The sequence below is a fragment of the Sardina pilchardus genome, chromosome 2, assembly GCF_963854185.1.
Source record: "Sardina pilchardus chromosome 2, fSarPil1.1, whole genome shotgun sequence".
NCBI lineage: Eukaryota > Metazoa > Chordata > Actinopteri > Clupeiformes > Clupeidae > Sardina > Sardina pilchardus.
In genome coordinates, this window is record NC_084995.1 from 46,268,586 (window position 1) to 46,284,892 (window position 16,307).

General features: G+C 44.6%; 2 protein-coding genes across 4 annotated transcripts in view; both read right to left on the reverse strand.

The window, feature by feature from the left end:
* Positions 1–553: 553 nt before the first annotated feature.
* LOC134075255 (armadillo repeat-containing protein 1-like) lies at positions 554–9,811 on the reverse strand. 2 transcript variants are annotated; one of them, XM_062530825.1, is made up of 7 exons: positions 9,649–9,811; positions 9,175–9,339; positions 8,542–8,633; positions 7,202–7,394; positions 4,682–4,798; positions 4,268–4,342; positions 554–1,710 (listed from the first exon to the last, which is right to left on the reverse strand). In XM_062530825.1, the coding sequence occupies exons 2-7, from the start codon at positions 9,334–9,336 to the stop codon at positions 1,519–1,521; spliced, it is 831 nt and encodes a 276-aa protein (XP_062386809.1). In that variant the 5' UTR covers positions 9,337–9,339; positions 9,649–9,811; the 3' UTR covers positions 554–1,518. The 2 variants fall into 2 exon arrangements, with proteins under 2 accessions (XP_062386809.1, XP_062386808.1); XM_062530824.1 differs by having other exon boundaries at positions 559–1,710; positions 9,629–9,811.
* A 1,849-nt stretch (positions 9,812–11,660) lies between these two features.
* LOC134075257 (high affinity cAMP-specific 3',5'-cyclic phosphodiesterase 7A-like) overlaps positions 11,661–16,307 on the reverse strand; it is a 35,326-nt gene continuing 30,679 nt past the window's right edge. For both annotated transcript variants that reach the window (XM_062530826.1, XM_062530827.1), the window contains 3 exons: positions 15,503–15,599; positions 12,873–12,953; positions 11,661–12,658 (listed from right to left, as the gene is read on the reverse strand). In XM_062530826.1, the coding sequence (XP_062386810.1) occupies positions 12,531–12,658; positions 12,873–12,953; positions 15,503–15,599 (306 nt within the window). In that variant the 3' untranslated portion in view covers positions 11,661–12,530. The remainder of the gene's footprint in view (positions 12,659–12,872; positions 12,954–15,502; positions 15,600–16,307) is intronic.

The window sequence follows — 16,307 nt, forward strand, 5'->3', positions numbered from 1 at the left end:
CATCGGTGCAGACTTAACTTAAGGGAATTACCCACAGTTCAAAGTGTTGTGACGTTTACCGCGGAGATCATAGAAAAATCCGGAAATGAAGGTAAACAACAGCACGCACGACACACGTACATGGTGCAAATGTTAGCAACGTCTTTGTTAGTAAACATCGCCAAGGTACATGTGATCTCGTGAAGTGCTGTCCCAATCCCAAATACCTATCTGAGTCTATGTGGCCTCACACACTCACTCACTTAGCACCTGAGATCAATTAAGTCTGTGAGTCTTTAGTTCTTAGTCTTTAGGGCTGACATTGGGATTGGGCCAGTGTGTGTGACTGGGTTTGCCACCTGCAGAAGTGTGCCTGGGTTTGCTACCTGCAACTTGCTTTTTAAAACGTGTACACTGTGGCGACAACACACGTAGCATTGAGCTTTAACAGACGGCTGCTCTGTTCTCATAGACACGATCCTCTACTCCGCTGTTCAGGGAAGTGTAGCTTAGATTGTCATGGCAACAGCCAGCTGGCAATGGGGGGTAGTTTGCTTGCTAACTTGCTGACGGTAGATATTTGGCTCAAAAAATCACAAATCACGACAATCATTTGAGTCACAATGTTTTATATATATATTGTACAGTGTCTATTTCTTGCTAACTTGTACAAATCTAAGCTTTAAAAAGCCCAACACATTATACTTGCAAATGCGACCATCTTGGACCATCTACTGAGGGTCCACCATCATTTGCCTAACCATGATCTGATTGGCTGGCACCTGTGCTGCAGTTTAACAAGTTGAAAGTTTCTCAACTTCTCGTTGCATCAACCACAATTCAGTTTGGCAATGAGCCACTGAATCCGCACCCGAGAGGGCTAACCCAGCTAACGCGCTAAAGAGCTAACGATGGTAACAGCCACTGAATCCGCACCCGAGAGGGCTAACCCAGCTAGCGCGCTAAAGAGCTAACGATGGTAACAGCCACTGAATCCGCACCCGAGAGGGCTAACCCAGCTAGCGCGCTAAAGAGCTAACGATGGTAACAGCCACTGAATCCGCACCCGAGAGGGCTAACCCAGCTAACGCACTAAAGAGCTAACGGGCTTCACCTTAAAACAGTGACTCACAGAGGGGGCCTTTACGTGTTACACACAACTCACAAACACACACACTACATGCATCTCACAGACAGACCAACACACTCACACAGACACATGATATACCTCACAATCACACACACAACTAAGAAACACATTTGTAGTCACAATCCTGACAGAAACACAACTAGCCTACAGACAGACATAATCAGGATATCCATGATCGGTACTTTAGTCCAGTCTGAGAGTGTGTGTGGGACACAGCAGACAGGAAGTACAGTCTGCAAAAAACTGGAATGCGCTGCAGTAGAAAGGTGAACAGGGTCATCAGTATACAGGCGGAAGAGGAAGTGGTCATCAGTGTAGATTTGGAGCAGGAAGTGGTCATCAGTGGAGAAGAAAGTTGTCCCTGGTAGAAAAACCCAAACAGGAAATGGTCACCAGTAGAAAGAGCGGGACAGGAAGTTGGTGGCGGTGTTGACCCAGCCTGCTCCGTCTGGATTGGTGGGTTTTCCGCTGACGGCACGGGCCGCTTCCACCGCCGGACTCTCGTCCTCCGGCAGGTACTCCGGCAAACACACACCCTGGACCGCACACACACACTCGTCTGGCACACAAGGGATCAGCACCTGCAACACACACACACAAACACACAGCATCAGCAAGTACCCTGATGGACACACACCAGATCTGCCGAAAAAGATTTTTTGAGGAACACCTCGAGCTGAGAAAACAAATCCTCACGTCGGCCTTCACTCAAAAACAGACATAGATACAGTAGATACACACAGTATACACACAGTATACACACAGGATGCGGTTTGTACAGTGACTAGTCTTTAGTGTCGGATATGTGTTCTGTAATGTCGGATATCTAAGTGTGATCTTATCTATTTGTGTTCTGTAATGTCGGATATCTAAGTGTGATCTGTAATGTCGGATATCTAAGTGTGTTCTGTAATGTCGGATATCTAAGTGTGTTCTGTAATGTCGGATATCTAAGTGTGATCTCTAATGTCGGATATCTAAGTGTGATCTTTAATGTCGGATATCTAAGTGTGATCTGTAATGTCGGATATCTAAGTGTGATCTTATCTATTTGTGTTCTGTAATGTCGGATATCTAAGTGTGTTCTCTAATGTCGGATATCTAAGTGTGATCTGTAATGTGATCTCTAATGTCGGATATCTAAGTGTGATCTTATCTATTTAAGTGTGTTCTGTAATGTCGGACATCTAAGTGTGATCTCTAATGTCGGATATCTGAGTGTGATCTTTAATGTTGGATATCTAAGTGTGATCTGTAATGTCGGATATCTATTTCAGTGTGATCTGTGATGTCGGATATCTATCTAAGTGTGATCTGTAATGTCGGATATTTATCTAAGTGTGATCTGTAATGTCGGATATCTATTTAAGTGTGATCTGTAAGGTCGGATATCTATTTAAGTGTGATCTTTAATACTCAGAAGTCCGGGGGCATTTCAGACACTAGGAGGCAGTCTGCTATACCCTGACATTTTTTAATTTTTTTCATTTTTAAATTAAAGAAATAAATACAAGTAACTTAAAACATCTATGCAAAAGTGGCACATATGGTTATACTCTAGAAGACCTAAACAATAATGATATGAGAGTTAAGTGGATGTAATGAAATTACCTTTTATTATAATTCAGGGTAAACACAACTATTTAAAAAAAACATTTTTCAAAGGTAAAACACACACTATAAATATAGAGGTATAATATAATAGGTGAAAATCCTAGGATTTTCTTTTATTGTTTTTACAAAGTTCCATTGATACATTCTCTTTTAAAACATATGTATTTGGAAACTGGAAGATTCAAAGTGTCTAATGGTGTCACTTATATGTTTCTAGTACAAAGACTTCCAGATTCGGATGTGTGTTTGGAACAGTTTTTCAAATCCCCATGTCAGATATCTACTGTTAGTGTGATCTTTAATGACCGACTGCATCTTCTACAGTAGGCTTCATCTATAATGTTGATTTTTAATGACTGACTGCATAGTAGGCTGCAGCTATAATGTTGATCTTTAATGACCGACTGCATAGTAGACTTCAGCTATAATGTTGATCTTTAATGACTGACTGCAGCTATAATGTTGATCTTTAATGACTGACTGCATAGTAGACTTCAGCTATAATGTTGATCTTTAATGACTGACTGCAGCTATAATGTTGATCTTTAATGACTGACTGCATAGTAGACTTCATCTATAATGTTGATCTTTAATGACTGACTGCATCTATAATGTTGATCTTTAATGACTGACTGCATAGTAGGCTTCAGCTATAATGGTGATCTTTAATGACCGACTGCATAGCAGACTTCAGCTATAATGTTGATCTTTAATGACCGACTGCATAGTAGACTTCAGCTATAATGTTGATCTTTAATAACTGACTGCATACCGGTAGTAGGCTTCAGCTATAATGGTGATCTTTAATGACCGACTGCATAGTAGACTTCAGCTATAATGTTGATCTTTAATGACTGACTGCATCTATAATGTTGATCTTTAATGACTGACTGCAGCTATAATGTTGATCTCTAGAGACTGACTGCATCTTCTACAGTAGGCTTCAGCTACAGTATAATGTTGGCAATCAGCCTTAGAGCCCAATGATCCTGGCCTATGAAACACACTTGTGTTGATAGAGACTGATGTGGATATGTCCTCCATTTCCTTATTTGTGGTCTCTGTTCAGTCATGTCTGGTCTGTTATTACCTCTTTTAAATCTATTATTATGAGACATTTCTAATCTTAAATCCATTATTAGTAGATATTTCTAATCTTAAATCCATTATTAGTAGACATTTCTTATCTTAAATCCATTATTAGTAGACATTTCTAATCTTAAATCCATTATTAGTAGACATTTCTAATCTTAAATCCATTATTAGTAGATATTTGTAGATATTAGTAGATATTTGTAGATATTATTAGTAGATATTTGTAGATATTATTAGTAGATATTAGTAGATATTTGTAGATATTATTAGTAGATATTTGTAGATATTATTAGTAGATATTAGTAGATATTTGTAGATATTTGTAGATATTATTAGTAGATATTTGTAGATATTATTAGTAGATATTAGTAGATATTTGTAGATATTTGTAGATATTATTAGTAGATATTTCTTTGGTAAAGATCTGACCTCTGAACCATCCTCCCTCTTCACCACCTGTTGAGCAGTAAGGACTCCAGTGGAAGAGATGGCTGCACCTAGAGTCTGGAAACACACACACACACACACACACACACACACACACACACACACACACATCAATGCAGCGTGTCTGTGGTCTACAGCATGTATAGTGTGTGTGTGTGTGTACCTCTGCTGTGAGGTGTGTGTGTGTGTGTGTGTGTGTATCTCTGCTGTGAGGTGTGTGTGTGTGTGTGTGTGTGTGTACCTCTGCTGTGAGGTGTGTGTGTGTGTGTGTGTGTATCTCTGCTGTGAGGTGTGTGTGTGTGTGTACCTCTGCTGTGAGGTGTGTGTGTGTGTGTGTGTGTGTGTGTACCTCTGCTGTGAGGGTGTGTGTGTGTGTGTGTGTGTGTGTGTGTGTACCTCTGCGGTGAGGTCAGATCTGATGCGGATGATGCATCTCTTGAGCTCCATTTGGAAGGTGAAGCTGATGACCCCTCTGACCTTCAGCAGCGCCTCCTCACACACACTCCTACGGGCCTACATACACACACACACGTACACACACTCACACACACATACGCACGCACGTACACACACACACACACACACACACACACACGCACGTGCATAGACGCACGCACGCACGTGCATACACGCACGCACGCACGTACACACACACACGTACACACACTCACACACATGCACGCACGTGCATATACACACACACACACACGTGCATACGCACGCACACACACTCACACGCACGCACGTACACACACACACATAAACACACACACACACAATACAAACACAATTTTACATTTACATACATTACATTTGGCCAAAGCGACTTACAACAATTGAATAACATTTAGGCTATTAACACACACACACACACACACACACACACACACACACACGGAACCAGTCTCACAGTCCACACACACACACACACACACACACAAACTCAAATATGCATGTGCAGTGTGAGTGTTTCGGCACACTTGTTGCCGTTGCCCACACACACTGGGGTGGAACGGTGCACACACACACACAGTTCGGCTCATACCTCGGTTCAGACAGCACGGTACACACACACACACACACACCTCATATCTCGGTTCAGACAGCACGGTACACACACACACACACCTCATACCTTGGTTCAGACAGCACGGTACACACACACACACCTCATACCTCGGTTCAGACAGCACGGTACACACACACACACACACACACACACACACCTCGGTTCAGACAGCACGATACACACACACACACACACACACACACACACACACACCTCATACCTCGGTTCAGACAGCACGGTACACACACACACACACCTCATACCTCGGTTCAGACAGCACGGTACACACACACACACACACACACACACCTCGGTTCAGACAGCACGGTACACACACACACACACACACCTCATACCTCGGTTCAGACAGCACGGTACACACACACACACACACACACACACCTCATACCTCGGTTCAGACAGCACTGGTTAACAAGCTGGTCAACCAGCAAACCACCTTTAGCTGGTCAGGCTGTTTTTTTCATCAGGGCAGTAATAATCTACTAACAACTGAAAATGTCACATTATTTTGCTTTCTTTAAAATAGTTTTCATTTCCTGAACGGACTAGCCTACACGTGTCACAAGTCACGTAACTTTACCGTTGCCATGGTTTGTTTATTATCCTGGTTAGCGTTAACACTTAACACTTCCTACCAGCTCTTCATGTGAGAGCACAAGTTACACAAAGGTCACGTTACCCCGACACAAAGGTCACATTACCCTAACACAAAGGTCACGTCACCCTAACACAAAGGTCACGTCACCCCGACACAAAGGTCACGTTACCCCGACACAAAGGTCACGTTACCCTTACACAAAGGTCACGACATAAAGGTCACGTTACCCCGACACAAAGGTCACGTTACCCTAACACAAAGGTCACGACATAAAGGTCACGTTACCCCGACACAAAGGTCACGTTACCCTAACACAAAGGTCACGACATAAAGGTCACGTTACCCCGACACAAAGGTCAGATTACCCCGACACAAAGGTCACATTACCCCGACACAAAGGTCACGTCACCCCGACACAAAGGTCACGTTACCCCGACACAAAGGTCACGTTACCCCGACACAAAGGTCACATTACCCCGACACAAAGGTCACGTTACCCCGACACAAAGGTCACATTACCCCGACACAAAGGTCACGTTACCCCGACACAAAGGTCATCACCACACGCTTTACGCCGCTCTTGGTCACTACAGAATCCTTTTAAGCCAGAAGTGTTGGTCCTACAGGCAGGTGAAGATGTTTTTGTCTCGTTCCAGTGATTGGTGGACCTACGTGAGCGATGGGGTCACATGTGCATTAGTGTGATTGGTGGACCTACGTGAGTGATGGGGTCACATGTGCATTAGTGTGATTGGTGGACCTACGTGAGCGATCGGGTCACATGTGCATTAGTGTGATTGGTGGACCTACGTGAGTGATGGGGTCACATGTGCATTAGTGTGATTGGTGGACCTACGTGAGCGATCGGGTCACATGTGCATTAGTGCGTTAGCTGTTAGCATGTTCAATGTGTTTCCCCTCACACACCCAACAACTGATAAAAACAACGCCGACACACAGTCGTATCCACCACTCTCACCTGTATGTACCTGACCAGTCGTAGCCACCACTCTCACCTGTACTGCTGGAACTGACTAGGAAACGGAAGTTAAACGTTAAAGAGACGTCTCTTGTGGGTGCCACTGCTCGCCATAGGAAATCACCCAACGCAAAACGTTTCGGTGCAATATGAATGAATGTGCCGTTCCACCCCAACACACACACACACACACACACACACACACACACACACACACACACACACACACACACACACACACACGCGTACCGTGTCGTCGAGGCCGTTGATGTGCAGGGTGAGTGTTTTGGCGCGCTTGTTGGCGTTGCCCAGGAAGAAGCGAGGGCGTCGGCAGCTGTAGGGAAGCTCCGCCCCTTCCTCCTCCTCCTCCTCCTCACACGCGGCCCGGAGCCGCTCCAGCACCTCTGCAGCCAACACACACGTCTCCCCGGGACTGGCCCCCCTGCACACACACACACACACACACACACACACACACACACACACACACACACACACACACACAGACACACACACACACACACACACACACACACAGACAGAGTTCAGCACCTCTGCAGCCAACACACACGTCTCTCCAGGACTGGCCCCCCTGCACACACACACACACACACACACACACACACACACACATAGAGTTCAACACACACGTCTCCCCGGGACTGGCCCCCCTGCACACACACACACACACACACACACACACACACACACATAGAGTTCAACACACACGTCTCCCCGGGACTGGCCCCCCTGCACACACACACACACACACACATACACACACACACACACACACACACACACACACATAGAGTTCAACACACACGTCTCCCCAGGACTGGCCCCCCTGCACACACACACGCACACACACACACACACACACAGACAGAGTTCAGCACCTCTGCAGCCAACACACGTCTCCCCGGGACTGGCCCCCCTGCACACACACACACACACACACACAAATAAATGTACCTTACCTTACCATACCTTACCACGCACAAACACAAGCGCACACACAGCTCTGACAACGATCACGGGATCTAGCAGCCTTTTAAGAACTTACGGACGACCTGTCTCTGTCATTGGCCATTTCACACACACACACACATAGAGTTCAGCACTGGGGAGATGGACACACACACACACACACACACATTGACCTGTCTCTGTTATTGGCTATTTCAGAAGCCGTTCTTTTTTTTTTTTTTTGGTCTTCGGTCGCATTTCACACACGCACACACATATAGAGTTCAGCATTGAGGAGATGGACACACGCACACACACACATATAGAGTTCAGCATTGGGGAGATGGACACACGCACACACACACATATAGAGTTCAGCATTGGGGAGATGGACACACACACACGCACACACACACATATAGAGTTCAGCATTGGGGAGATGGACACACACACACGCACACACACACACATAGAGTTCAGCATTGGGGAGATGGACACACACACGCACACACACACACATATAGAGTTCAGCATTGGGGAGATGGACACACACACACACGCACACACATACAAACACACAATATCAGCTTAATGAGACACACACACACACACACACTTACTTGTGTGTGACGTTCTGTAGGCTGAGCATCATTCCCAGCTCAGTCCTCATCTTCTCCCGGTTAGAGCGGCACTCGGCTAGGAACCTCAGCGCCTACACACACACACACACACACACACACACCATACATTACGCACACACACACACACACACACACACACACACACACACACACACACACACACACACACACACACACACCATACATTACACACACACACACACACACACACACCATATATCACACACACACACACACACACACACACACACCATATATCACACACACACACACACACCATACATTACACACACACACTCACACAATGTATCACTCACACACACACACCATACATCACACACACACACACACACACACACACACACACACACACACACACACACACACACACACCATACATCACACATACACACACCATACATTACACACACACACACACACACACACACCATACATTACACACACACACACACACACACACACACACACACACACAGAGAGAGAGACCCACACACACACACACACACACCTGTAGCGTGGTGTAGACCACATACACAGACACACACACACACACACACACACACACACACATACACACACACACACACACACCTGTAGCGTGGTGTAGACCACCTGTGGGCTGTTGTGGTCCAGCAGCAGGATGAGTCCCGGTAGGCAGCCCCGGTCCTCCACGATCGCGCGCCTGTTCAGAGGGTCAGCCGCGAGCTCCCGGAGCTGTTGGGCCACCGCGAGCGCGTCCGGCTCCGCGCCCATGCTCTAGCATACGGACACACGGACACACACACACACACACACACACACACACACACACACACACACACATACACACACACAGACACACAGACACACAGACGTACCCATCCATCCACACGGGGGAGAGTGGGCCGTTATAACGTCACGTATTGGATTCACATCCGTATATTGACAGCTGTTACGAGGTGATGGCAGAGCAGACCTCCGTTATTCGTTATTCCTGCCCTTATGTCGGTTACTCATCATAACAACGCTACGGAACAACGGAACGCGGCTCAACTCAGCATCCTACCTGCCCTTCGCCACACCCACCCGGTCACAGACGACACGAGCTCAGTCTTCGACCCTCGAGCTCACTCTCCGACACACCTCACCGATAGCGTGCGCGTGGGCGTTTGCTGAATCCAGAGGTGGGCGACGTCAGGTTTTATTCACATTGTTTATGTTCCTCCTCACATTCCCTTCTATTAGACATCTGGCGCTCTGATTGGACACGAAACGGGAGAAGCACATCAAGCGGCCACTCGGTGGCGCTCTTGCAGCGCCGAGCAGTTTGTTCCATCAAGACAATCATGTTGCGCCCAAGCTGCGCATAAGCGCGGAACCCACTGTCCAGTCTATTATAGAGATTCTCTGGTAATAGACTATAATAGCGGAACCCATACACTACTAGAGTGTCCAGTCTATATCTTTTACTGTGTGTGTGTGTGTGTGTGTGTGTGTGTGTGTGTGTGTGTGTGTGTGTGTGTGTGTGTGTGTGTGTGTGTGTGTGTGTGTGTGTGTATTCCGTATTTGATATACAGTGGGGAGAAAATGTATTTGATACCATGCTAAAGTTGCTTAAAAAGAGGAATATAAAATCATCATTTGACAATTGATCTTAATGTCTTAATTCAAAAAACGCTAAGTACACCAATTTTCTTTGTGATTGAAGAATGTAAATAAATAAATGTTCTTCCTAAATGCTAGGGGGAAGGAAGTATTTGACCCCCTATGTAACCCTATGGGAATTTAGCACATAGGGTTAGTGGCAGGCAGATTTTCAGTTTTTAAGGCCAGCTATTTCATGGATCCAGGATATGATGCATCCTGATAAAGTTCCCTTGGCTGTTGGAATTAAAATAGCCCCACATCATCACATACCCTTCACCATAGCTAAAGATTGGCATGGTGCTTTTTCCAGTAGGCCTATTAGCCTGTTTGATGCTCATTGAGCTCAATGCAAATCAAACAGGCAGACAGGCCTACTGGAAACAATGTTATGTTTCTCATGTTATTCCGCCACACAATATAGTTATCCCTTTTGCCTGCTTAGAAATGCACCACGTTTTATTTTGTCTCACCATACTTGGTCGTGTGACTACTCGTGTAACTGTATTTTAATAGGGAAAACATGGAGGTGTTTGGTCACTTCTAACTTCATCTCTGTTTGGATCCTAATGAATGCATTGGGCTAGCTAAATGCTATCAAAGTTGAGCCGCGCGCCAGAGCCAGTGAGAGCACGCATTGAAATGTGAGAGGTATGTATCAACTCGTCTTAATTAAGGGAATAACATAGTTTAATATGAAAAAACAGTGAAGTGTTCCTTAAAGACTTACAATTACAAGACACTAAATAAAGACATGACCAAAGTTCAAATCAAGACGACAAGACAAAATCCCAGACTGAGAGGCAGTAAGACTCCTGCAATAGTCTTGGGGTCATGACAAGTGAAAGACTTGCCTATACAAGGAATTTGAACTCTGCATTTATCCCATCCGTGAATTAGTGAACACATACAGCACAACTGAGGTGTTTCCAGGGAGACCACACGTGGTTATAGGTCATATATTTAACAGTGATGAAATGTTGGCTCATTTGAAAAAACAATTAAATTTTTCTTATGTATTAAAGTATTTTTAAATACTCTAACTACTATTTAATTACTAACTAATACTATTTTGTTACACACTGCATTTGCTTTTTCCAATCCTACAAATTACAAAACACACCAAAGTAATTTAATATGTGTGGGCAGTTCTGATGCCACTGGCTAGCCTGGTTATCACCATACGTCTTTTAAGATTGAACATTAGTCTGGGGAGTCTGCGCTTTATTTCTACTGCACAAGAGGCGTGATCAATGGGCATAGAGTGACTGTAAGCTAGATACTGATGAGCTAGTTTGTGATTGGACCCAGAAGATGTGGACAGGAAGCAGGAGAGATAGATGTGCAGGTTTCCAGATCCGCCAGTCTAACTGTTGCCTCCCTGCTCGGCTCAGAGATATTATGGGATGCTTTTAGAGAACCTTCACGAGACAAACAGAAGCACCACTCATCACTCAAGCATCAGTCAAGATTTATTCAAGAACTGGAAGAGTATCAAAACACTACAACATTACTGTGGAAAAAGTACAAAACTCTAAAAAGGTCAAATCCTAATGAAATACAAATTATTGCCGTTAGCAATTAATTATTGCATGAGTTTGGAAGAGCAAGAGTGTGTTTGAGTTTGGAAGAGCAAGAGTGTGTTTGAGTTTGGAAGAGCAAGAGTGTGTTTTGTTTTTATGCGTTTTATGCCAAAACCGCAAGTCACAGTGTAATACAAGGATGTTCTTTCCTCCTGCATATTTAAACAGAGAGAGAGAGAGAGAGAGAGCAAGTGTGTGTGTGTGTGTGTGTGTGTGAGTGAGTGAGTGAGTGAGAGGGAGAGAAAGAGAGAAAGGGAGAGAGAAAGAGAGAGTGAGAGAGAACAAGTGAATGCATAGAACAGGTAGCACATCCATTCTGTAAACACTCCATCATGAAGTTCCTTGTGTCACACACACACACACACACACACCATGGCACAGGTGCTAGTCATAGCAGACGTGAGACATGAATCTTTACTCATGGGCAATAACAAACCCATCGCACACACACACACACACACACACACACACACACACACCTTCAATGACTATTTCATTCCACATGCACACTAGTTTGGGGCTAGGGGATAAGCACAAGACAACAGAAGGCAATGGAAGACTCATCAGGTTCTTAGAAATTAATAAATTAATAAATACAAATAAAACATCATAAAATCTGGCCACGGAGAGAAGAGGAGAGGATGGCGGCCCAAGGGACTGGGGTGAGGGGAGGCAGTACTCCTCCAGGGCTCTGGGGGGCGGTGGAGGACGCGTGGACTCCTGCAGTACACCTCCAGGGCTCTAGGGGGCGGTGCCGCTCCAGTAGCGCTTATTCGCTTGCAGGTTACCCAGCATGCAGCGGGACAGCGGCGACTTGCAGAACTGCGCCCAGTGCACAAACAGAGGCTCCGCCACAAAGGAGATAAAACCTACACACACACACACACACACACACACACACACACACACACACACACACACACACACACACACACACACACACACACACACACACACACACACACACACACACACACACACACACAAAGCTCAAACATCAGTCTTTATGTACTGTTCTGTGTGTGTGTGTGTGTGTGTGTGTGTGTGTGTGTGTGTGTGTGTGTGTTTACAGTATGTGTTTACCTGTCTGGATGTTGCCCATGTCATTGGAATGTCTGTCACAGAGAGGAGAGATCTCCAGTCTTAAAGTTCTCTCCATATCACCTACAGAAAGAGAGAGAGAGAGAAAGAGAGAGGGAGAGGGAGGGAGGGAGGGAGAGAGGGAGAGAGACTTATTTATCAAACCAATATTTAGGTGTTCAAAGGGATATCGTGTAAGCTTCAGAACATTTCATTTTGATACTCTGTTACCCATCGCACATCAAAAACATGACGGCCAATTCACACCAAAGATCTGCGATGAGACCAAACCGTTGCAGAGGTGTGCAAAGCATTCATTAGCTAGTCGCATTCGCAAGGTTTTAGAACAACTCATCTCGTCGCAAATCTACCAAGATGATAGTTCCAGTCTCCTAGTCAAAACAGAAACTTTTCTCTATTGTCGCTGCTTGTGTGTGATGCCTATAAAAGCACACTTTCAAGCATGTAATAAATCATTTCACTTTGCCTGTTAACCGAGCTAGCTAGCTAACGCTAGCACAGTAATGGAAAGTGAATGGTAATGGCTAGTGATGTTCGCTGGCTAGGTAGCTAAGGACTTGTATGTTGTTGCAAACTAACTTGAAATAACATAACATAACAGAAACGTTTCTCTATTATCATTGCTTGTGTGTGATGCCAATAAAACACACTTTCGAACATGTAATAAAACATTTCATTTTGCCGGTTAACAAAGTTAACGTTAGTACAGTATTGGAAATTGGTTTTGTACACACAACCTTACACAAGGAAATGTTGATTTTGGTAACAAACAACTGAAAATCTTACACAGTGTCCCTTTAAATACTAAAAACAAAACCATCCCAAGTGTTACAGCCTCACTAAACCCAAACAAACCATAATTCAGCTCTTTACTTCACATCTTACAAACCATCTGCCCATCATCATCATCATCATCATCATCATCATCATCATCATCATCATCACCCCCTCGCACAACAAACCATCATCATCCTCCCCACCCTCACACAACTGCCCTTCATCGTCACCATCATCATCATCAGTCACCACCATCATCATCTGTCACCATCATCATCATCACCAGTCACCAACATCATCATCACCATCATCATCATCACCAATATCATAATCACCTTCATCATCATCTTCATGATCACAATTGTCATCCCCACCACCATCATCATCATCATCATCATCACCACTATCCTTCCCACCCCCATACTGTAAACAACCCTCAGTGTTCCTGACCAGCTTATAATACAAGGACACATGGAGGTTTATTTGTCATATAAAGAGAAAGCGTTGACGTAATAACGAAAAGCATTACTACTTTTGGAGACCTTGTTGCCAATTCTGATGGGTTCTTTTTTGTGTTTGATTGAAATAGTTGAAAATGTAGCTTTTTATCTTTTCTGGCAGTTACCCTCTGGTGTCTGATGCGTGTGTGTGTGTGTGTGTGTGTGTGTCAGTGGCGGTTGCTGCTCATTGGAATAGGGGAAGCTCTGATAAAAATGGTCAACTATTAAATTAATATTATTGCTGCTATATTGTTATTTGAGGGGGAAATATATCTCAAAACCCAGAATAGACAAAATAGTATAGCCCACGTTAGGGTTCTGAGACATGGCAGCTGGCTTGGTTAGATTAGAACTAAGCTTACATTTTACCAGTTCACTTTGGGGGATTAAATATGCTATTTGGTAGCCTGCTAGAGTTATTACAGTTATAGTACGTGAGTATTCTACGTTCATCTGCCTTGCTGTTTTATTTTGAATCTCCCATGGTGGGGAAGGCTATCAAATAGCTTATAAAATTCAAGTAAACATTAGCATAATTTAGCCAAGCAACACAGTTATTATAGCGAGCTATGTGGCTAGCCTACAACTACTACTGAAACAAAAGCAAATCACGAACTCTGTAACTCCACATTACAGTTTTATTGATAGGATAGGCTATGTACAACATCTGCAATAGAATAAAAAAAAATTGAGCCTTGGCTCTCGACACCTGCCAAACCTGTAAGGTTCCGTAACTTTCACGCATCCCTGAACTTGAAACCAGAGCCCGTCTGTTGAAACTTCCTGTGCAATCGCGAAATATGCTGTCAATCAAAAAAAAATCCAGCCACTATGACGGTTCCTCCAATCATCATACAGAAGCTCGGCATCCGAGCCATCCCACTGTCCCATTCACCCCCAGAGAGGCCGGGCTTCCCGGGAAATTACGATTTTGCGGCGTGTATCAAATAAACATCGCTTTTTCTGCACTGAGACCAGCCCACTCCGTAGTGCCATTGAAGTCCAGTGAAGCCGAGCCTCTATGGGGCTTTTAATGGATTGTGTCGTCACAGCAGTGTATTAGGTGGGCGAAATCACGACAGATGACCGCCAAAACCTTATTGCGAAATGAAACTATAGCTATATAAGGATATAGCCATGAAGTTGAACACGTTTTTAGCATGTTCTAGTTGGAATATTAGGCTTGCTAATGTAGCCCATAATAGGCATTATTTGATGCAGTTCTCCGTGATCTTGTAGAGGAGGCTGAGTATCCCCTGCACTCAATGAGCAATCACCTCTGGTGTGTGTGTGTACTGTACGTGTGTGTGTGTGTGTGTGTGTGTGTGTGTGTACCTTGCTGGAAGAACTCCTGAGTGACCATGTGGCTCCATTGTTGGCTGATGACTGCAGGCCGGCAGGGGTTACAGATGTCTGCACACTTCAGTGCCATCTACACACACACACACACACACACACACACACACACACACACACACACACACACACACACACACACACACAGTTACACACTCCATCCTCTTTCTCTAAAACAGTTAGAGTGTAATGTCTGGGACCTCGCATGTTTGTGTAAAAAAGTCACTCCGGAGTATAAGCCTCATGAAGAGGGAAAAGGGTAGAGGTGGCCTGGGGTAGGCCTGCACAGTTGCCCAGTTGGGCCTATAACGGCTCTTTCATTTCGGAATTATTCAAAAACATCTTTCATTTCATATTTAAGTCGCACCTGACTATAAATCGCAGGGCCAGCCAAACGATGAAAAAAAGTGCTCTCTCTTTCAACTCTCCCTCTTACCTCTAGATAAGTATAACATAATATAGTACCACTGATATACTTATTAACACTAACCATCATGACTTATAGTAATACTAACCCACTCTATATCTCTCTTTCTTCCCCCATACCTCACCGGTGAGGTAAACCATTACCATCAGCCATCCCTATGACTGCCCTCATCACACCTGAAGTCCCATCCCTATGACTGCCCTCATCACACCTGAAGTCCCATCCCTATGACTGCCCTCATCACAGCTGAAGCCCCATCCCTATGACTGCCCTCATCACACCTGAAGTCCCATCCCTATGACTGCCCTCATCACACCTGAAGTCTATACTGGAATGGAGCAGATTATTATGAGAACC